Source organism: Elgaria multicarinata, chromosome 6, assembly GCF_023053635.1.
Source record: "Elgaria multicarinata webbii isolate HBS135686 ecotype San Diego chromosome 6, rElgMul1.1.pri, whole genome shotgun sequence".
Classification (NCBI taxonomy): Eukaryota; Metazoa; Chordata; class Lepidosauria; order Squamata; family Anguidae; genus Elgaria; species Elgaria multicarinata.
In genome coordinates, this window is record NC_086176.1 from 101,116,545 (window position 1) to 101,139,080 (window position 22,536).

General features: G+C 43.0%; 1 protein-coding gene across 1 annotated transcript in view; it reads left to right on the top strand.

Moving 5' to 3' along the window:
* ADAMTS12 (ADAM metallopeptidase with thrombospondin type 1 motif 12) overlaps positions 1-22,536 on the top strand; it is a 165,076-nt gene that overhangs the window by 116,406 nt on the left and 26,134 nt on the right. Inside the window, exons 13-17 of the mRNA XM_063128170.1 lie at positions 2,644-2,777; positions 8,700-8,820; positions 17,116-17,360; positions 19,218-19,359; positions 22,165-22,291. Of these exons, the coding sequence (XP_062984240.1) occupies positions 2,644-2,777; positions 8,700-8,820; positions 17,116-17,360; positions 19,218-19,359; positions 22,165-22,291 (769 nt within the window). The remainder of the gene's footprint in view (positions 1-2,643; positions 2,778-8,699; positions 8,821-17,115; positions 17,361-19,217; positions 19,360-22,164; positions 22,292-22,536) is intronic.

Genomic DNA, 22,536 nt, shown 5'->3' on the forward strand with positions numbered 1-22,536 from the left:
GTGCAAACATCTTTTTTCAGTTAATACATGATGGGGGCACCACAGGGTTCTTTGGGCCCAGGCTTCGGGTTCTTATTTGCACAGATAAGAAAAATCTGCTGTCTGCATCAATGCAGCTTTAGATTACTGCTTAAATGAAGAGAGCACTGTATCACTCTCACATACGTTTATACATCAATAAAAAAATAAATGTTAACAGCACTGAATATTCCATTCAGAGGTTTTCACATTGGCACCATGGAAATTAAACAGGAGTTTGATAACAAAGGAACTTCCCTTAGAGACTGCTTTGCCCACTACTATCGATTTTCTGCAGTGTGGACATGCAGGGAGACTGTTCTCACACAAGAGGGCCGTGGCCGCTTGAACTTAGTGTGCATCTTGGAACATATCCCAGAATCCTTTGCAGAGCCCCAGGTTTGCATAAGAGTTTCTCAGCAAACAAGTAGATTGAAAGTGTTCTCTGAAGTTAGAAAGTTTGGGGTGCAGGGATGTTCAGGCTATGAATGCAGTTGCTTATGTAGCCCAAAATGGCGCCGTGCCACACAAAATGGCACCACATCAGACAGCTTGGGGTTTAGGAGAAAACCTAACCTGAGGAGAGAACACCTCAAGAACAGCCCAATAAGGAAGGAGCATGCTTAATGGCCACACAGGGCTGACTCTAGGGGGTATGGAGGGAACCAAGGGGGAATAGAATGGTGTGATTGGAATCTTGAATGCCAACCCTCTGCACTGCATCATTTTGTTGCAGGTCCCACTTGTTCATTCTAAACGACAAAAATGTTGTTCAGGAAATTGTTCAGGGTGCTATCTCCAGTATTCAAGGCAGTAAGACTGTGTGCACTAGTTGCTGGGGAAGATGGGTGGGAGGGTGCTGTTGCACCATGTCCTGCTTTGTTGGTCCCTTGTCAATGGCTGGTTGGCTACTATGTGAACAGAGTGCTGGACAAGATGGACCTTTGGTCTGATTCAGCATGGCACTTCTTATGAGGGAAGGTTACATCAACTGGGATTGTTTAGCCTGGAAAAAAGGAGGCTAAGGGGAGACATGATAGAGGTGTACAAAATTAAGCATAGAGTGGAGAATGTGGACAGGGAGACATTTTTCTCCCTCTCTCAAAATACTAGCACCCAATGAGTTCATCCCATGAAATTGATTGGTGGGAGATCCAGGACAAATAAAAGGAAGTACTTCTTCACACTTATTATTATTATTATTATTATTATTATTATTATTAATATAGCACCATCAGTGTGCATGGTGCTGTACAGAGTAAAACAATAAAATAGCAAAATCCTGCCACATAGGCTTGCATTCTAACACAGCGCATAGTTAAATTATGAAACTCACTACCACAAGATGTAGTAATGGCTACTAATCTGGATGGCTTTAAAAGGGGGTTGGATAAATTCCTGGAGGCAAAGGCTATCAATGGCTACTAGCCCTGATGGTTGTGTGCTATCTCCAGTATTCGAGGCAACAAGCCTGTGTGCACCAGTTGCTGGGGAACATGGTCAGGAGGGTGCTGTTGCACCATGTCCTGCTTGTTCATCCCTGGCCAATGGCTGGTTGGCTACTGTGCGAACAGAGTGCTGGACTAGATGGACCTTTGGTCTGATCCAGCATGGGTTCTTATGCTCTGATACCGGTTTGCTACTTCACCCAGAGAAGGAATCCTGTAAGCATTCCAATATGTGCACTGTTGAATGATAAGAAAAGCTAATGTAGTTGTAGTTGTTTATTTGTTGTTTCAACCATCATGGTCATATCAACTTTACAGATGCAATACAGATGCAAAACTCTACAAGGCAAAGAAGTAAAATGCAAAATGATACTAAAAGGGTTTTCAGAAAAGCTAATGACCATGATAATATAAGTTCAGTGGAAAGCCCAGTCAAAGCTTGGATGGGAGATTGCCTGGAAACAGCAGATAACCCTCTCTGCACTTCCTGAAGGAAAGAAGTACACAATAAATGTGTGGCAAATAAATAAAATTGCTTATTGACTAATGTTGAGGCTGACGTCAAATACACAGAGAGAGAGAGAGAGCCAGTGCCAAATGACACAAAGGAAACCAGTTTACAACCTACACTCATAAATGGTTTTTCCTTCAAAGTAGCAAAAACAAGCTGCAATTTTAACAATGTCCAACCTGCTGTCTGGTAGTAATGTTTTCTCCCCTGCTGTAATAGCTTTGCTCAACTGCCAGGAGGAAACCTCGCGTGTATCATAAATGCTGCACTATTTCATTTTAATAAGAACGCCACTGAAAACCAACAGAACAAGTTGGCTCCGAAAGGCATAAACACAAGTTGGTAAATCCTGGCACCTCCTATGGCAGTTTTAGGAGCCGACATGATGCTTTCTAAAGGGGCACATGTGGGTCTCTCTACGCCACTCATGTAGCCCGCTAATGGGAATCACAGGATGACTGCAGTATGGATTCAGGTGGTATTTGTTGCCTCCAGATTCCTGCAAGAAAATCTGGCAGGGCCTAGCCATCATCTGTAGCTAAGGTACTTATTTATTTTTATACAGTTTTAAAACTCTAATCTGTAGTATTGGGTGTTTATACTATAACCCTATGATTGTGCTTAAAGGGTGTTTTATTGATAGAATTTTGGGTTTCCTTCCTCCAGCTAATCCTTGTGAGCTACAATGCCGCCCTGCAAACAACCACTTTACAGAGAAAATGCTAGATGCGGCTATCGATGGGACGCCTTGCTTTGAAGGAAACAACAGCAGAGACATCTGTATTAATGGCATGTGTAAGGTATTGGGTATGTTTCCTTCATGGGGCTACAGATTTACAGGCCTCAAAAGGGTCATCAGGTTTATACTCTTAAATATTAAGAACTTAACAATATAAGAAGTGCCCTGATGCTGGATCAGACCAAGGGTCCATCTCATCCAGCATTCTGTTCACACAGTGGCCAACCAGCCATCGGCCAGGAACCAACAAGGCAGGACATGGCGCACCAGCACCCTGTTCCCCAGCAACTGGTGCTGTTCCATATGTTCTTGCTGGAGATATAAGCAAGTGTCATGTTTCCTGTTTTGAGTTTGGTAGATGAGGGTCAGTGGGGTGGGGTGGCAGGAGGGAACTTCAGAGCTCATTGGGATGGAGTAGGGATTGGACCGCATTGCATTCCAGATTCCAAACCAATTTAAATTGATTCAGATTAAGACTGCGATCCTATACACACATGTCCGTAAGTAAGTTTGATTGGACTTAGTAGGACTTAGTTCTAAGTAAACGTATATAGGATTGCAATGTGAGCCAAGCTATGTTCCTGTCAGAAGGAATAGATTCAGTGACTTAGCTTTATTCAAAAGCAAATCAGGTGACACAGACCACATTTCAGAAGTCACGGCTCATAAATCAGTTAACTCAAGAATGAAAGGCCCATGGCTTAGATTAAGGAACAGTCTAGAAGCAAGTATATAGTCATACTGTCGTGGATTACTTGGCAGACCTCTTGGTTGGAAATATGACACATATTTGTAAACATTACCAGAAGTGTCTCACTGTGGTTTACATTTTCCTACCACCATTTCCTGTAATTAGTGGTCACTATTCAATATTTGTTGGCTTAGCAGCATTTGCCCAAGATAACTTGAATTAGTAGATTTCCTTGCTCGTTGGCTCATCCAGATTTTGAACAAAATGCTATTGTGGTTCTATTACAACAAAAGAGTGTCTATGCCTTTGAACTGTTTCCAAAATGCTGCACCTCAAAACCATACAAAAACAGAACAGAATTAGCAGAAGGCCTTACAAACGGCTTCCTGAAAAGTTTTGTGAGTGCATCTTTGTAAACATGTCCTTACAATGGCTCACAGCCAGTGTATCCTTGTCACCACACCAGCACATTTATTAGTCGCAAATAAAAGATCTCCGGATATCATAAAAGTTAAAATTAATTAAAACCACACTTACAATAATGTACCGTTCAATAAAGCAGCACGACTCCACCCCCCACTGCCTCCCAAAACAAGCAACCATATTCAGACAGAGATTAACACCTTATTGACTGCCATCGCATTACACATAGAGCCAGAAAACAATCTTCTCACAACTAAAACAATGATGCATAATATCGTGCTAACATCCTGTACAGCCCTTTAATGATGGCATTTTAAGACACCTATTTAACACAGTCTCCTCACATGGAAGGGGAAATGCGTGTGTTTATTTTAAACATTTGTATCCCATCTTGCAATTAAAAAAAAAAAACCTTGCAGAGTTTGAAATGCTGAATTAAAATGCAGTGGTACACACAATATCAAATAGCATAATAACATCAAGGAACAGAATAACAATATCAAAGGTAAAATATTTTAAACAGCTTGGATAAGTATTTTCCTGGCTTCTAAAGGCTATTAAAGGTGAAATCCTATGCATATTTAACAGGGGGAGGGAATCCTAACACTCCCAGCAACCCTCCAGCCAGCCATGCTGGGAAATGTAGGATTTTGTAAACATGCGTAGGATGGCACCCTAAAAGAGCAATCCTATGGCTGCTAGACAGTGTTTTAAAGGGAGCATAGGGTACTGGGGATTTCCCCCTCTGTCGACAAAGCCCCAGGGAGTGAAATCCTTGCTTGGATGCCCCCTACCAAGCACCACAGAAGGCTCTTCATTGGCTTCCTCTCCTGAGGTTGGTGTGATCTCAGAAGAAGATGTGGAGTCAAATTAGATTAATTTCTCCCTTTTCATTCACGAAAAAAGTTTTGGTTTTCTTTAGATAGAGGTCACTGAAGGCTGTGACTGTATCCATCTTCTCATCAGCCATGACTTCCTATCTGCAAGGGAAGAGCAATCTAGGATACTCTCACAGACAGAGGGACAGAGAGCTGAGTTTTGGACTCTGAGAGCTCGATCACACTGTTGTGTAATTTCATCTGGGGTGTCCATTTCCTGCCCCGCCCACTCTGCACTCTGTTTTCCCTCCCACAGCTCCAGCACCACCTAGCTTCATGTAAACATCGCTTAGGTGCATTTTAACACCATAGGTCAGTTTCAAATGATACTGACCAATTAAACTCAGCCAAGTCCTTATGACTGCCCCCTAGCCACATCACCAATAGGGGAGGGGCTACAGGCGCAAAGCACACCTGGGAGCAAGGAAGCAAAGCACATGGCAATGGCGGCGGCTGAGTAATCTCAGCTGCAATTCTCCTTCTGACCACTGCATGGAAGTATATAAACTATTGTCCTGCCTCAACGCCATGTGACTCTGATTTAGCAGCGTGAGCACCAGGAGGTGACCTTATTCTCGAGAATAAACGTTTGGAGCCCAACACCTTGTCTGTGATCTTTCGTGAGTGTTTCACTATTGGACGCTGATGCACTCGGATTCGGCATAATTTATGCAACAACACCACAGTTTTTTCCCTGGGTTGTCCCCACACTATGTGTCTCTGTTTCGACAGCATGTAAAGCGCTGATCACTTTCACGTGTGCATTGTTTCACGATTTCAGCGCAATTTCGACATGTGTATCCTTTCACCTGTGCGGGCTTTCATCGCTAACATACCACCCTGTCTCCTCCCTTCTCCTTCCCCTTGAAGTTCATTGGTTGTTTGAGATGGAGGTGGGATGTGGGTTCCTTCCCCCACCCTAATTCTTATTTTCCCATGATTTTTTTTTATTTTATTTCTGTGCAAATGCAATTGAATGTAATTCTGGTAGGCTGAAATGGTGTAATGATGCAATGGTGTACTTAAAAGGTTAAGGGATTCGGAAAAGTCAACTCCTTGCATGTCCATGGACTGGTCTACCTATCCTCATTTCAATGAAGTATTGTTGCACTGTAAAACTTAGAAGAAACACTGGGTGGGGGAGAGAGAGAGAGAACAAACAATGCTTTCCCTAGGATTCTTATAAACCAAGTTGGAGGACAGAAAGTACAATGGACCGACTCAGTGAACTCCGTACCAACGGTCCAGCAGGTGTTCCCAAGGAGAATGATGAGGAAAGGAAATTAAAATGGTGCACTGGAGGAGAACCACCCCGCCCTCTGCTTTCATCAGCAACACCACCTTACACACATGCCCTTCCACAGACACACCCCAGCAGAAAAATCGGGACAATCCGAAATGGCATCAAAAAGAAAATTACATGGGAAGGGAACAGTGATGTTATTGCGCATGGTGAAAAGAACCGGACTTTCCCCTTACAAAAATAAAACAGAAGAGGAGGGGTACGTGATCGCAGTAAGATCACAGCAGGATGGGTACAATGTCAGAGGAACAGAAGAAGAGCCTTCCTGGAACAGACCAAGGGTCCATCTAGTCCAGCACTCTGTTCACACAGTGGCCAACCAGCCATCGGCCAGGGATGAACAAGGAGGACACAGTGCAACAGCACTCTCCCACCCATGTTCCCCAGCATCTGGTGCACACAAGCATACTACCTCAAATACTGGAGATAGCACACAACCATCAGGGCTAGTAGCCATTGATAGCTTTTGCAAAACCAGACACCAGGCATGCCAAGAGTGTGTTAAATAAAAAGCTGGTGCGATGGACCTCTGGAACAGCTAACAGCATCTTTGGGGGATTGCTGCCAGCCTGGAGAACTAATATGGGAGCAGTGGAAGTTTGGCTGTGTGTTGGAGTGTTTCAGCTCTGCCTTCAGCAATGCCCAATCTGTAAATGAAGTCAAATTTTGCAAATTGCCTGTAATCCTCCAGTGACCTCCATCCAAAGGAATTTAAAATGTACAATAGTTATGCAATCGACAGCTACGTTCCAGAGGCCCAGTATTCTGCCCGACTTCTGTCTCTCTATTGCAGTTTTCTGAGCTTTCTCACCTCACTTTGTAAGATCAACACCTCCTCCTCCTCCTCCTCCTCCTCCTCTCAGTACCTGAGAGCATGTGAATTTGTTAGCCTTGAAGATACCACAGGATTCGTCATTGTTTTTATAAATCTTTAAGAGTTTACTTTCACTCTGCTCTGAAACCGCTTGTGTCAGTGCAGTGTCAACTGATTCAGAAGTCGCAACTGGTTATTTAAGTGTCTTTCGAAGACTGTAAAATTGCCCTTTCATGTCTGATGCAGAGAACAGCTGATTAAGTAAAAGTGCTTGCTGTTTTGTTTTGGGGTTCATGGACAGACCCGTTGCTAAACTGCAGGGAACAAGCAAATGTTCCTTGAACGATAAATGTGTTTCTGCTGACATGCATTAAAGCTGCCATAAAGGCAATTTAATATCGGGATATGGGGACAGCACCGCTAGAGATATATGGACATTCAGCATACAGGTGGAGTTATAGAGAAATAGCATAGAGCAGCAGAGTCCCATATCAGCAAGATTAGACATTACTTCAGCATTGGTTAGACTTCAGCTGAGCAGCTCCATGTTTGGTGTCGCTGCCATGATCCTCCTCGCCTGTATCAGAGCACTGACATGGAACTCTTGAGGAACCAAGCCTCCTCCTCGTGAATATTTATTTATTTGTTTGTTTCTTTGCTGCAGTTAAATACCACCCTATATCTAAACAGTTTCCAGAGCAGTAAACAATAAAAGATAAAATTATGAAAAAAGACAAAAGAAATTAAACATATGAAACTTTTTTTTAAAAAAACAAACAAACAGAATACCAATAAAAACTATGGCTGGTCAGTCAAAGAAGGTGTCCTGGAATAAAGTTTTTCTCAGGAGGCACTGGAAATTACACAGCGTTGGCACCTGGCTCATCTCCAGAGGCAGGGCGTTCCATAGAAAGGGGGCCACAAAACTGAAGGCTCTTCTCTGGGTGGACTTCAATCAGGTCACAGGTCCATGTGCAACTGCCAGGAGCATGCCCTCTGATGTCCTCAGTGACTAGGCAGGTTAATAAGGGAGCAGGTGCTCTCTCAGGTATCCTGGTCCCAAGTTGTTTAGGGCTTTATATACTGGTAGTGGCCTGGTAGTGAATAGGCAGCCTCAGCAAAGGTGTTACCGTGCAAACAGGGACAGCTCCTGACAACAGCTGAGCTGCTGCATTCTGCACTCACTCCAGCTTCTGGAGTAGGGCTCAGGGAACTGTGTTTTTTAATGTGCTTTTAATCTATTAGATTCTATGGTTGTTTTATCCAATGTTTTATTTCAGTCTTGGTTTTATTATTGTTAGCCGCCTTGAGCACCGTGTGTGCGTGTGGAAATAAATAGAAGTTATTCTTGTACTGCTGGGCAAAGGCACGGTGCTTCTGGCTCTCCATTTCCATTCAGTTATGAACGTGGTGGGTCCGAAGTGAGGTGATAAGACCTTTCAGAGTGTAATATTTCCTCTTCAAGCAGGGCATCTTTCCAGATCATGGATGGACTCAGCAGGGTTATTGTCCCTGCAGAATCCTTATCAGTTCTGGGGCCATCAATAGGCTCCTCCTAGGCCAGATTTACACTACTGCTTTATGATAGTGTTGACAACTGTTGGGGCCCAGGACACCTTCCATTTACTGTTATCAAACCGCTTTTAACGTGTTATATCCTGCTTGGTGTAGATCTGGCCCTGTTCTTCTGAGGTCTCAAATCTTTCAGGGTTGATCCCACCAGGAAAGTCGTGAGGCACGACATCTATGTGGACATGTGATATCCACTTTGAAAGTATCTCATTTTTCTGATTTATGAGCACATAGTGAAATCGTCAGTGATCCAGTATATTATGAACGCAACATTCATTCTAAAAAACGTCTCTTTCCTTCAGACCGTTGGCTGCGATTATGAAATAGATTCCAACGCGACCGAAGATCAATGTGGAGTTTGCCTAGGAGACGGTTCCTCTTGCCAGACTGTGAAGATAACATTCAATCAGAGTGAAGGATTAGGTAAAGAAAGGTTTCTGACACATCGCTTGGCTACAGCCGTTTAAAAAAAAAAAAACATACTAAAAGTTCTCAGCAAAGGGGCGGGGAGTGGCAAGCCTTGTAATCAAGAAGGAGGAATTTCAGATGTCCCAAAAGCAGGCCCAGAAAAGATTAATATTTAGCCATGATAATTAGCCAGAGGTGCTTATTAGGAAAGGCAAAAGGTTATTATTCCCTCTTCTTCATCTCTCCCATATTCCAGGCCAGATGTGCTGATTTCTCAGGAATACCTTTTTTTCTGATTACTGTAAAGGTATGAAATAGAGGGTTAGATACAAAGGTTCCTTTTCTCCAATGTAAGGAGCTTTCTTGGTAGCAACCTTCCCCAAATCGGTGCCCGACAGATGTGTTGGACTCCCAGCATCCCTTAGCCAACACGTCTGGGGGGCACCAGGTTGGGGAAGGTTACTCTATAGGAAGGGCTAATCCTATTGGCAGAAGGATTCCTTTGAATACAACCCATAGTTACAACAAATGCTCTTAAAATATACTGCCTTTTGCAGTTTTATGCAAACTGATTGGATGAAGGAGAGAGAAAATGAGTAAAGAAGGAGCCATTCTTCCAGATGTATGTTTAAAAACAATTATTTTTCAACTCTGGCTTTTTCTCGGCTCCCTGTTTTTTAAAAAAGTAGGAAATCACTTTGGGCACTTTGCTTGTATCTCAAGTGTTGTGGTTGGGAAGGGAAGAGAGGGAGGGAGGAAGAAAAGAGAAAAGAACTCAGATCAGATAATTATTATAGCCTGATCCTATGGTTATTTCCTCATACCAAGTGCTACTAAATTCAGTGGGACTTATTTCCAGGTAAATGTGAATAAAATTGAAGCTCTCCTGCCTGGTCTTATGCATTTCTGAGTAGTTTCCACTAAATTCAATGTAAGTATGCTTAAGGGTGCCTAACATTAAGGGAAAATCACATTGCTTACCCGGGGCATTTGTGCTTCCTGCTTTTTGGTGCTATTGTTATGGGCTGCATTACATGGACGAAGAGGGGCGACCAAGTGGTTTGAATTGATAAATATGTTCCAATCATTTCCATTGGGACAGTGCCATCCAGTGGCAGAAGAGCCTGCTTTTTTCAGATGTTACGTTAAAAGTGATTCTTTACATTGCGGAAAAGCGCATTACAGTAATCTAAACGTGATGTTACCAATGCATGGAGTACAGTGGCCAGGTTATCCCTGCCCAGGAAAGGGTCCATTTATGACTGTTTCAGAAAGGGTGATTCTGTCTTGGGGAAAGTTGAGACTTTTAGGGAGCAATCCTCTGTCCCCTGGACAGCATGGTGAGCATTTTAGTTCAACAACATCAGGAGAGCCAGATGTTTCCCACTCCTGATTTAAATAATATTTTTTAAAAAATAAGGTATTTTGACATGATTTAGTATCTAAGGTTTCAGTCAAATGCACATTTACCTCCTAAATCCCATTCAACAAAGTAGAACATATTTCTGAATGCAGCATAATTATGAAAATTGCGTTGTGGGCTGTATATATATATATATATATATATATATATATATATTATATATTGTTAAAAACTGAAACTGGAAAGATTATAAGCTGAGAATATATATATTTTGTTAAAAACTGAAACTGGAAGATTATAAGCTGAGAAGAAGCTTGGTTAAAATCAGTGGAGGTTTCTTCTTGCCCAATAGCTGAGGCTATCCAGGCTGCGCACAATTAAAACCATAAAAATACAATAAGTATACAATAAATTGCCTCCTAAAAGCCTCGTGTGGCGCAGAGTGGTAAGCGGCAGTTACTGCAGCTGAAACTCTCCCCACGGCCTGAGTTCGATCCCAGCGGAAGCTGGTTCTCAGGCAGCCGGCTCAGGTCGACTCAGCCTTCCATCCTTCCGAGGTCGGTGATAAAATGAGTACCCAGCTAGCTGAGGGAAAGGTAACTGCGACTGGGGAAGGCAATGGCAAACCACGCCACTACAAAGTCTGCCAAGAAAACGTCAGCGAAAGCAGGCGTCCCTTTAGAAGTCAGCAATGACTCAAGTACTTGCACGATACAATAAATTAAAATGCTAAAAGGTAAAAGTGCAATATAAAATTGAAGAGGTACATTTTTAGGAGGCATTTAAAAGGTATAACACTTTCCACTTCCCGAACCATACAGGGGAGGGTTTTCCAGAGCGTGGGTGCCACTACAGAGAAGGCCCACCGCCGAGGTTCTTCATGGTGACATTCCGTTAGTTTCCATATGGCCAGGGGTTCTGCATGCCAGCTATGTGGGGGAGGAACAGGGAGATTGTCTCTGACCTCAGGAATTCAAAATACCCTATGCCTTCCCCCCCCCTCCCAGACTCTGAGCTTCCCAACATGGGCAAGTTATTGCATGCTCATGATCAGCCAATCATAGAAGTTTGAGGGTTCTTTACATGATGCATTTTTGAAAAAAATAGAGATAATGCATTATTTAAATTATTGTGGGATTAACCCAGCCTATAAAGCTGGCATAGTGCTATAATTCTACCACTAGATGGTGATGTTTCATTGAATTTAATAGCATTACCTAGAGGGGAAATTTTCCATTCAAAATCATGTGGTCACCATCTAAAGAAGCACATAGTGAATGTGCAAAGACCCCAGAAGAAGAAACCCCAGTAAGGATATGGTGTTTTTTTCTTAATGTAGAAACACCGGCTGTTTAGGGACCATTGAATTGCCCCATCCAGATTATGTAAGAATATTATTTTATGCTTATTGAACAGGAGAGCAAAAAGATCAAGTTTTCAATTTGTCACACCAGCCACCTCATTTTATCTGTGAATTTTCAGCCGCTTTAAAGTTCTGTGGATTCCAGTGTTTCTGTAAAAAAAATCGTGTAATGATAATGGTTTCTGGCTTTAGAGATCTTCAGCATATTTATTAGAAACTTCTGATCCAGAGTATGTACTGCAGATGGAGGTCTGAACAGGTTATTCCATTTCTTATGGAATGTGACAGTAAGGGAAATAAATCATTGATGTAGCTGCCCACAAAAACTTAGTACATCTGGTCCTCGCTGATAATTCTTTCATCTTAAACACTCCTGGTGAAGCATATTTTTTGCCCTCTATTCTCCAATCAGATGCGCTCCTACTGAATCCTACTGTGAATCTAGAAAAAGGACCAGGAGAATATATGAAACATATTCTCTGACCTTCTTCTCCTGCATGCTGTTTAAGAGTCCTACACCCAAACTGATTTAATTTCCAAGTGTATTGTTCTCTGCAAGTCATTTCTGTGGCTAAAATTATAATACAGAAATATCCCCCCACCCCGGTTAGCTTTACAGTTAAAAATGTTTTCATTACAGAAAAAGGTCTAACGATACATTGCAGCTCACTGTGACAAATTAGAGACAGATGAGTGGTTCTGATGATGTATTGACCACCACACTGGCTGTCAGTCTCCCTGCCCAAGGCTGAGGGTGTCAGGAAACCCCAAGACAGTCTTGAGGAATTTCAATCTGTCAGGTATGCTTTAGGGTGGATTCCTGCATTGAGCAGGGGGCTGGACTTGATGGCCTTATAGGCCCCTTCCAGTTCTGCTATTCTATGATTCTGTGATTCATGCTGGAGACACCTTAGGGCAGGGGTGGGGTGGGGAACGTGCTGCAGTCCCAATCTGGCCCACCAGGGATCCCCAGAAGGCCCCTCCCCCCTCTCCACCCCTCCCCCATTTCCCTCAGGCATCGATTGTTCAATGGTTTCACAGCTTCTGTGCCGTTTTCTCCCATTCTAAAAGTTGAAATGCCTCTCCAAAAGCCTAATTATCAAGAGCTTTCAGCTCAAATATGCTGAGTATGTATGTTCTATTTTTTGCATTTTGTGTTGCCATCCCTTTTGCCTTTGGCCTCCCCTTTTAAAGTTGGTTCTGCCCACCACTGGACCCCCAGACCAGGGGTGTGTCTTCACAGTGCCAGGTTTGCGCTGCATCCCTCGAAAACCCTGAGCTTTCCCTCCCCCAGGGTGGCCATCCGTGAACTGGAGCTGCCCTGCCTTCTTCCTGGTGGAAGGTGACCAATTGCAGGTCGCCTTTCACCAGGCTCCACCTGGCCACACCTCCACTGCGACTCCATAGTGAGGCTTTGGGGTTGTCTTGACGCCATCTTGTGCATGCTTGCTTCGCTCCAGAGGAAAAAGTCAGGATAAGTCAGAGGAAAAAGCCAGGGTTTTCTGAGCATTTAGACAGCCTCCAGGCTTTCTAAAAAAAAACCCTGCTAAATATGGGTAATTCTTTCCCCTGAAGTGTGTCAGTCCCAGGGCTTCTCTAAATGAGCGATTTATTGCATGCTCGCGATAGGCCACTCACTAAAGTTTGCAGGTCATTTTGACAACATCATGAATAAACGACCAGGACATCTCCCGCAGCATTCTGTCATGAAAAGAACCACTTTTCAAGTGTTAACATCTGAAAAACGTGGGATCTTCCACCACTAAATGGCACTGTCTCAATGAAGCTGAATAGAAGGGAAGGATTCATTACAAACCATGTGGTCGCCCCCTCTCTGTCTGTGTAATTAAGCCCATAACAATTGCACTAAAAAGCAGGAAGTACAAACGCCCTGGGTAAGCAACGTAATGTAAAGACACCCTAAGAAAGCCTCCTTTTGTAACTGCATTGGGAAATATAACGGTACAGTGCACATTTCTGAGTTTGAATCTGGCAAACTCATCAGTACTCTACATTTTTTTAAGAGGCTGGTAGCAGAAGATAAACGAGAATGAAAAAACCTGAAAATCCTGTCACACTTGCCCAGAATGCAGAGAAGCTAACTGGCATCTGTAATAGAATGCTACAAGTCTGTCTCTTCTGCCAAGACGCTTGTTCATGCGCTGGTTATTTCACGGTTGGACTACTGCAACCTTCTTCTCTCTGGCCTTCCTTCTTCTCACATCAGTCCGTTGGTTTCTGTTCACCACTCTGCCGCAAAGATCATCTTCTTGGCTCGCCACTCTGACCATGTTACTCTGCTTCTGAAATCTCTTCATTGGCTTCCAATTCACTTCAGAATCCAATATAAACTTCTCCTGTTAACCTTCAAAGCTTTTCACGGTCTAGCTCCTTCCTATGTCTCCTCTCTCATCTCACACTATTGCCCCGCTCGTGCTCTTCGCTCCTCTGATGCCATGTTTCTCGCCTGCCCAAGGGGCTCTACTTCCCTTGCTCGGCTTCGTCCATTTTCTTCTGCTGCCCTTACGCCTGGAACGCTCTTCCAGAACATTTGAGAACTACAAGTTCAATCGCAGCTTTTAAAGCTCAACTAAAAACTTTTCTTTTTCCTAAAGCTTTTAAAACTTGATGTTGTGCGGACTTTATACTGTTAGTTTTACCCTACCCTGTGCCTGCTTACCCTACCCTGTACCTGTTGGCATTCTCTTCCCCTCCTTATTGTTTTACTATGATTTTGTTAGATTGTAAGCCTATGCGGCAGGGTCTTGCTATTTACTGTTTTACTCTGTACAGCACCATGTACATTGATGGTGCTATATAAAATAATAATAATAATAATAATAATAATAATAATAATAATAATAATAATAATAAGTGTGACCTGCAACAAAACTTTGCAGCGTGGAGCCAGCCGGGTGCCAGCTGGCCATGCCTTCTTCCAGGATACTCTATTCCATTCCACCATTTCTAGTTTTCCATTTTCTCAAGAGTCTTTGTTCAGAGCTCATATGTTTAAATCTATTGACGCTTTCAAGGAAAGTAAGTCAGAAAAACAAAAGTTAATTGTCTCAGTGACTTGTCAGTTCAGATCTATGTTTATGGTTTTCAGCATTGAGACGGTGTGATTGAACAAAGACAATTGTTTGAACACAACCTTTCAGAGCTAGTTCTGTATTCAGAAATGAACCAGTTGTTTTGGGGAACTGCTGTATAATCTGCAACGCCAAATTAGAAACAGCTTGTATAATAAACCTCAATAGCCGATGTTTATTATACAAAATAAAGAAATAAAATCCCAACAGCTAATTTGCTTTGAAGAAAAGTTGTTGTTCAAAAGCTACACAATAAGCTTAGGAAAACAGTGCAGCTTGGGGGCAACTTAAAAGCTGATTCTGCTGGCGAAGACTAAATGGATCTCTTAACAAAGAGCATAAGGCAAATGTCTATTATCAAACTGTCAAGGTGATTTAGGCCAAACTAAATCAGTTTGCAAAGCTGCTGTTGCGTTGAAAAAAACCCCCCACCATTTTGTAGTCTAATATAGAGTGAAATAGGATGGGTTATTAGTTCATTTCACAGGCTGATTGATTGTAACAAGTGTTTTCCCCCCCTAATTCCTCCCTTTTTTTATTCAGAGCATGTTTAAATGTACAGGGCTGGGGCCAGTGGTATTGCTTTAATAATGATCTTCCCATAAGAAAAACTTTTAATGTTTGTCAGTTATATACATTAGTATATAGACTAATGGCTATCTCCAGTCTTTGAAAGCCAGTCCTTGAGTACACAAAATGGGGGGAGATATCAGCAGGTTCAGAGGAAGGTTTGCCAAAGTACAAAACACACACACCCTCTGAGCCATATGGACCTCTTGTGCAGGGTACTGCTGTTTTGGCTAGATAGAGGCTGGCCTCCTAGAATTGAGATCCCTATTAGAAGATATGACAATCATCCTGGAATGGAATTAAAGAATTACATTAGCCTTCTTACCCTGGCAACTTTTTTTCTATGGATAAACTATAGCATGTACATTAATTTTGTTTAAGCGCGTTGATGAGTGCTAATGTACATGCTAAATGAGCAATTTATAGCATACTCATGACTGGCCACTCCCAGAAGTTTGTGGGTCGATTTCATGACATCATAAACAAACAGGACATCTCCTGCCCTTTCTCAAGCACCCCTATGTTATTTTAACACAAATGTAGTCCAGTCATTATTTATGACGGGATTTTACTCTGTCACTATATGGCGCCATTCTACTGCAGCCTATCCTTTTCAATGCCATTCCTTTTTCAATTAAAAATCGCTGTTCATCACATTCTGAAGGAACCGGTTTTGAACATGAAAAGATTCGAGACTGGGGGCTTGTGGTAAGAAATTAGGGTAGGGGGTGTACTCTAATGTTCTCTAATGAAGAGAACCTCCAAGACTCTATGTATAGCCCTCTTGCTGTGCAAAAATATGCACGAACACTTGGATTTTTTAAAAAAAGGTCCAAAAATCCCCTTCTGAAATTTTTGTGCCTTTTACAGTGCCCCCCCATGAGGGGGATGCCTTTAATCTTCCATTCCTTCATTCAGGATTTTCCATCCCCTCCCCCACTCCCAGTTTCCCTTTCTCCAACTGGCCAGTCAGTGTTCCAGGCCTACCAAGGGCACTCAGTACTCATTCCACATCTGCAAACCTTGGAATTCCTCACAAGTATGCTACCTTCCTCATTTATGTAGTTTAGGGTGACTATATGAAAAGGAGGATAAGGCTCCTGTATCTTTAACAGTTGTATAGAAAAGAGAATTTCAGCAGGTGTCATTTGTATGCATGCAGCACCTGGTGGAATAACCTCTTCGTCACAACAGTTAAAGCTGTAGCATCCCTGCCCTTAAAGTGACCAGATTCAAAAGAGGTCAGGGATGCTGCAGCTTTAACTGTTGTGATGAAGAGGTTATTCCACCAGGTCATGCATACAAATGACACCTGATGAAATTCCCTTTTCTGTGCTACTGTTAAAGATACAGGAGCCCTGTCCTCCTTTTCATATGGTCACCCTAGTATAGTTGGTGCCATTTTTGCTACATAATCATCACACCTGAACATCAGAAACGGGGATTAGGGGAATGATGCTGGCTTAATTGATTTAAATGACACCAAAGGACACTTAGAGTTTTTCCCCACTAGGCATTTGTCATGCTCTCATCATTCCCTACTCATGGTTGTTTACAGGTTATTTAGACAATGTTGTGACCTCCAGTTTTGCTTCTGTGTCTAAAGACACTTTTGGCGAGTTTTTTTTAGAGCAGGGAAAATACAGTATTTAATTCTAAAAAGGAAAGAAAACACTTTTTCACTTGTATATTTGCATTGTTCCTCTCCATCACAGTGCCACCCAGAGGTTATGTAGCTAAAAAGCAGGAAAGAAAACGCTCCTCGTGTAGTGCTTGGATCTCAATTCTGTGATGAAATTGAAAGTAGATACAGAGGATTAACAGCTAATTATCAACCAATCAATTTTAGAAGTTGTCAAGGTGCATTAGCTTGTTGTTATTGTTGTCAAAGCTGATCAATGTCTCCCACCCCACCCACATAGGTTATGTTGATATTGGCTTGATTCCAAAAGGTGCAAGGCACATCAAAGTGGTAGAAATGGCAGAAGCAGGGAATTTCCTCGCCTTGCGGAGTGAAGATCCAGAAAAGTATTACCTAAATGGAGGGTTTATTATCCAATGGAATGGAGACTACAAAGTGGCAGGAACACTATTCCAATATGGGAGAAAAGGTGACCTGGAAAATCTCACTGCTTCTGGGCCCACAAACGAATCTTTGTGGCTACAGGTATGCCGATATGAAGAAACATGTGAGAAACTAGCTTTAGCAGATTGCTGTGGGGGTTGAGATGTGCAGCGATCTTCTGTATCTTTACATAGAATTGCAACATAGGAGAGGGAATTTCAATAGGTGCAGCTTTTCTCACCCCTATACAACAACCTATACCTGCAAAGTTGTCCGTTTTTGAACTGGAGCTGTGGTTTTAACAATGACTTGATTTGCAGCAACCAGAAGGTAATATTTCTCTGCATGCCTTTGAGAAGCTTAACCTCCAGGTTCCTGCCTACCAAGCCAGTGTTAGAGACTAGTTCAGGAGCTGGCAATTCCCATGCATTTACCAACAGTTAGTCCAGTGTTCAAATGCTAAAGGTATTAGGAAGTTTCCCTATTTTACATCTGGTCATTCCATGGAACAACTGGGGCCCTGCAACAACATGTTGCAACGTGGAGTGTTTCTGATCCAAGCACTCCATTCCATTCCCCCTCCTAATGATTCCTGCATTGAGCAGGGGGTTGGACTCAATGGCCTTATAGGACTCTTCCAACTCTACTATTCTATGATTCATCCCCCCACAATAGTCAACCCACATTTGATGCCCACTGCTTAGTTAATTGGTTTGGTTGGGGGGGGGCTTTGTCCTCCATTTATTTTGTTTTTTCTCGTGTGTGTGTGTGTGTGTGTGTGTGTGTGTGTGTGTGTGTGTGCGTGAGTGTGTATAAGAGAGAGAGAGAGAGAGAGAACATCCGTGCCCAATCCCAACTACTTTAACATTAGATTTCTCTGTTGATTTTTATGGGCAATTCTCACTTCTCTCTCTAGCGATGTTTAAAAATACTTTCTCAGTGTACACCATGAAATTACCTCTCCGGACAATGCGATGGTTCTCTCTACCCTTTTTATATCTATGTATATTTTCTCTATTCCCCTTTTCCAGGCACTCCATTCCATCCCCCCTCCCACCCATTTAGCTTCCTCTTAGCATGCCACAGTGACTGAACTTGCTCAGTTCTCATTGGGCTGTTCTAGGGTCTCCTCCAAGGGTGCTATTTTTCCCCTAAATTTTTTTAGTAGTTGAGATTACCCTGGGTCTGCTGATACCTTCCTCTTCTGTATTGGTGCTGATGCTTTAGCTAATGAAGTGTGAACATGCCAAACATTAAATCAAAAATAGAAGGAATTTGAAACTATGATCGCTGTAATCAGACATAACGTTGTCCTATTTCTCACTCAGGTGGTAAACTTGTGTCTGCACTGTCCCACTTCAGATTACAGATGTGTGCTTACATGACTGAATGATTCTCCAGACAAGAATAAATAGTCCTTGCAGATAGAAAACTAACATGTTAGGGAGAACACTATGCTAAAACTAATCTCCTTAACATCTAGTTTTCTATAAGATATTTTTAATGAATGGAGGAGCATTCAGCCATGTGAAGTTGTACAATCCAGGTACCTCTGTGAGAACTCAGCCCAGGATGCAGATGAAGAAAGATCACACATAGAAAGCATTGGCAGTGATATGAGTGCATTTCAGGACATACCTGATCGAGTCCCAACAAATTCATGTATCTATAACCTTTTTTCTCATTAGAAAGAAGGATTTGCCACAATTCCTTACCATTCTAGGGAACTTGTGTGGCCTTTCTGATATTGTTGGACCTCAACACTCATAATCCCCAACCATTGGCCACACTGGCTGGATCTGATGGGACTCAGATCCCAACAACATCTGAAGGGCCAGAGCCTGAGGCTGCCTAACTTTGCTTTAGAACATGCCCCCAAAACCCACATTCATGCTTTCTTACTTTCGTGTTTGGTGCCATTGTGTGATCAAGACTGACAACAAACCACGTTCTTTTCAGCTCCTTTTTCAGGAAAATAATCCTGGAATAAAATATGAATATACTGTTCGCAAAGACTGGAGCTCTGAGAATGAAGTGGAAGAGCCTGAGTATTTTTGGCAATACGGAAGCTGGACAGGTTGCAGCGTAACATGTGGGCGGGGTAAGAAATATTAGTGCCATCGTCTCCATATCTCTCTCTCTCTCTCTCTCTCTCTCTCTCTCTCTCTCTCTCTCTCTTTCTCTGCCACCTGCTTTGGCCTCACTATTCATTATTCTAACAGCATGCCAATTAGGGAACAAATAGATTGCGCAGGGGTTGGCAAATGGCGCTTTATTAACACCTTTGGATAGGCCACCCTTTAGAGAAAATAAATCGGCATTTTGAGAGCTGTCCTGCGATGGTGCTAATCACTGATTAGTAGGAACTGATTTAACTTGGATTCCCCCATCCCCCAATGCAGACAACAGTGCAAGGAGCTTTTTCCCCACGATTGCATTAAGTGAACATTTTTTCTATTTAGCTGTTTCTTTCTCTCTCTCTCTCTCTCTCTCTCTCTCTCTCTATATATATATATATATATATATATACATATTATATCAATATTTCCCCATGCCTTTCAAAGATAAACAATTTAGAGAGCATGTTTAACATTTATATAGCCCTCTGAGATTTTTCAGAGTAAATGGTGGCTGATGAAGTCGTTTGCTAGCAGTAACAGGGGACTGCCCCTGTGGAGTGATCAAGGAGGGAGGAGAATTCCTATCCTGATCAGAAGCTGATGCTAGGTGGGCAGTAGAAGGAGCGAGGTGCCACCGTAAGAGCACCATGCAAGCATGCATTGCTGATTGGCTAGCTATCCTGCCTGTGTTTGCTTGTAGAGTGGCTAGCCCCCTGCTGCTACCTCCTGCTAATTTCTGGTAAGGGCGATAATTCCCCTCCCACCTTGATTACCCCACAGCTGGTGGTTCTTACCAGCAAACTACTTCATTGGCTGCTGATGTCCAGAGGAGCCTGGTTCAGGCATAACAACAAGCAATGATTTATTGTTACATGCATTATCTTCCTCCTGCATGGCCTCTTGGAGTAGATTGGAAGCTTTCACTTTTTATTTCAATTAACCACTTTAACATTATGTCCAAATCCTAAACCATGGTTAATCTTAACTAACAAGCCAGCTTCATAGTCCATGGTTTGAGGCTGGCTTCTTTCAATAAACCATAGTTAAGACTAACCACAGTTTGCCTGAGTTCAGATTTTAAACCAAAACACAGTTAGAAACCCGTCTTATAATTCCTAAGTGAGCTATAGATATACATATCTTGCTGTATGGCTGTGGCATTATTCAGACTTACAAAGCCTCTTTTCTCATCATTAAAATAGCTAGAATGATTCAGCCCCAGGCCAGATCTACACTAAGCAGGATATAGCACTATGAAAGTGGTATGAAAGTGGTATATAAAAAGCAGGAGCCATACCAAGCAGGATATTGCACTATGAAAGCAATATGTGGTTTGTGTCAATGGGCCCCAACAGTTTTTAGTGCACTTCAATACCGCTATAAAGCAGTAGTGTGGCTCCTGCCTCTTATATACTGCTTTCATGCTGCTTTCATAGTGCAGTGTCCTGCTTGGTGTAGATCTGGCCCCATTTGTACTGATATACTATTTCATGGCTCTCACTTGATCCTGGATGTGGGCCTCTCCTCTGCTTGTGGGGGGATTAACATGGCGGACACCAGCCACAGCCCTCTGTGCTTCTGAGAGAAGCACCAGGCATGGCATTGGCATGGCATTTGTTGCTTTCAATCCTCGATGTCCCTTTGCTGTGCTGACTGTGGCGAATTCACTAGACTGGGGGGCTGTCTTCCTAGTGCCAGGTAGTGCTGCTCTGCCGCCAATCCCCATGCGATCGCTGGTGTGCAGTGGTAGCAAGTTGTCCTTACAAGGGGAGGCAGCATGGGCTTTCTGGCAGTCATTAGGTTCACTGGGCCTGCCCCCTCCCCCTCCTGCAGCTTCCAGTGACCAACAAGAGGTTGCCATCACTCAGGAAAGCCCCCGGAGCGGCTCCGAGTGATGACAGACCAGCAGAAGAGCCAAACTGACCTTGCTCTGGCTGGAAATGTCGGGGTAAGTCCCCAACTTTTCAGCCGTGCATCTTCAGCTCTTTGCTCCGGGGTAGTTTCGAATCTGCGTCTGCGTCATATAACCGACACAGCGCAGATTCGGAGCCACCCTGGGGCAAAGACGCCATCTAGAGAGCCCCTAGAATAGTGCTTGTGTAGTCTCTTCATGGCAAGAAGGCTACACTAGGCAAGTTTTGAAGCATTAAACTTTCTCCTCCCCTTTCTCCTTGAGCACCTTTTCAAGTCTAGCCATGCAGGTCAGAATAATACAGAAATTCTAAAGGGAAACAAGGGTATGTAATGCAGTTATTAGGATACAACCAGGGATGGTGGCAGGTTTGGGGAGAAGGAGTTGGTGTCTCCCCAAGTAGGCCCCTCAGCAGTGGGTAGGCCCTTCAGGGGTGGCGGTCCCTTGGTGGTGGCAGCCTCCCCTCCATGTACCTGTGTGGTGCAACATGAGGAGAGCAACATAGACAACAACAAAGGCCAGTCTAAGAGGCGAGTGCTTCTACTGGCACCTATTCCCCCTCAGTGCCTCTGAGACCACAATGTGGCATCACCCTGGAGTGTTGTGGGGGAATTAAAATATGCGAACACCAGCCATATCCCCTGGGCTTCAGTGCTGCTGAGCAAAGCAGGCACAAAGGGCTGTAGCTGGCATTTGGGTCAGTGGTGAGGTAGGTAGCGGACCCTCCTGAGGACTTGGGCAACTGCCCATCGGTACTAACTCCTGTCACCAGGCCTGGATAGAACAGCTGCTTTCAGGCATAGAAATGTCCATCTCCTTAAAGCCATGCATTGCAGCGTTGCTTCTGAACACAGCATATTCTTCTTCCTTGTAGGTTTCCAACGGCAAACTGCCCGCTGTGTGAAAAGGGGGAAAGGTGTGGTGAAAAATCTGTTTTGTGATCCAGAAGCACAACCAAATGGAAAACAAAAGAAATGCATTGAAAAAGACTGTCCACCAAGGTAGCATATATACATATAATTTAGGGGAAGAGGATCATAGATAATGATGACAATGAATAATAATCTTTCAGAAGAAATTTATTTCTTTAGCCTCAGACCATACAAAATTGCAAATAAAATAAACTATGCAAATTTTAAAAGGAACAAAGAAAACAGCATAAGAGATTATGATGAAGAAGAAGAATATGAAACCAGTGTAGTGTAGTAAATAAGGGGACGAGTTTTCAGCCAGTGTCTCCTGTTCT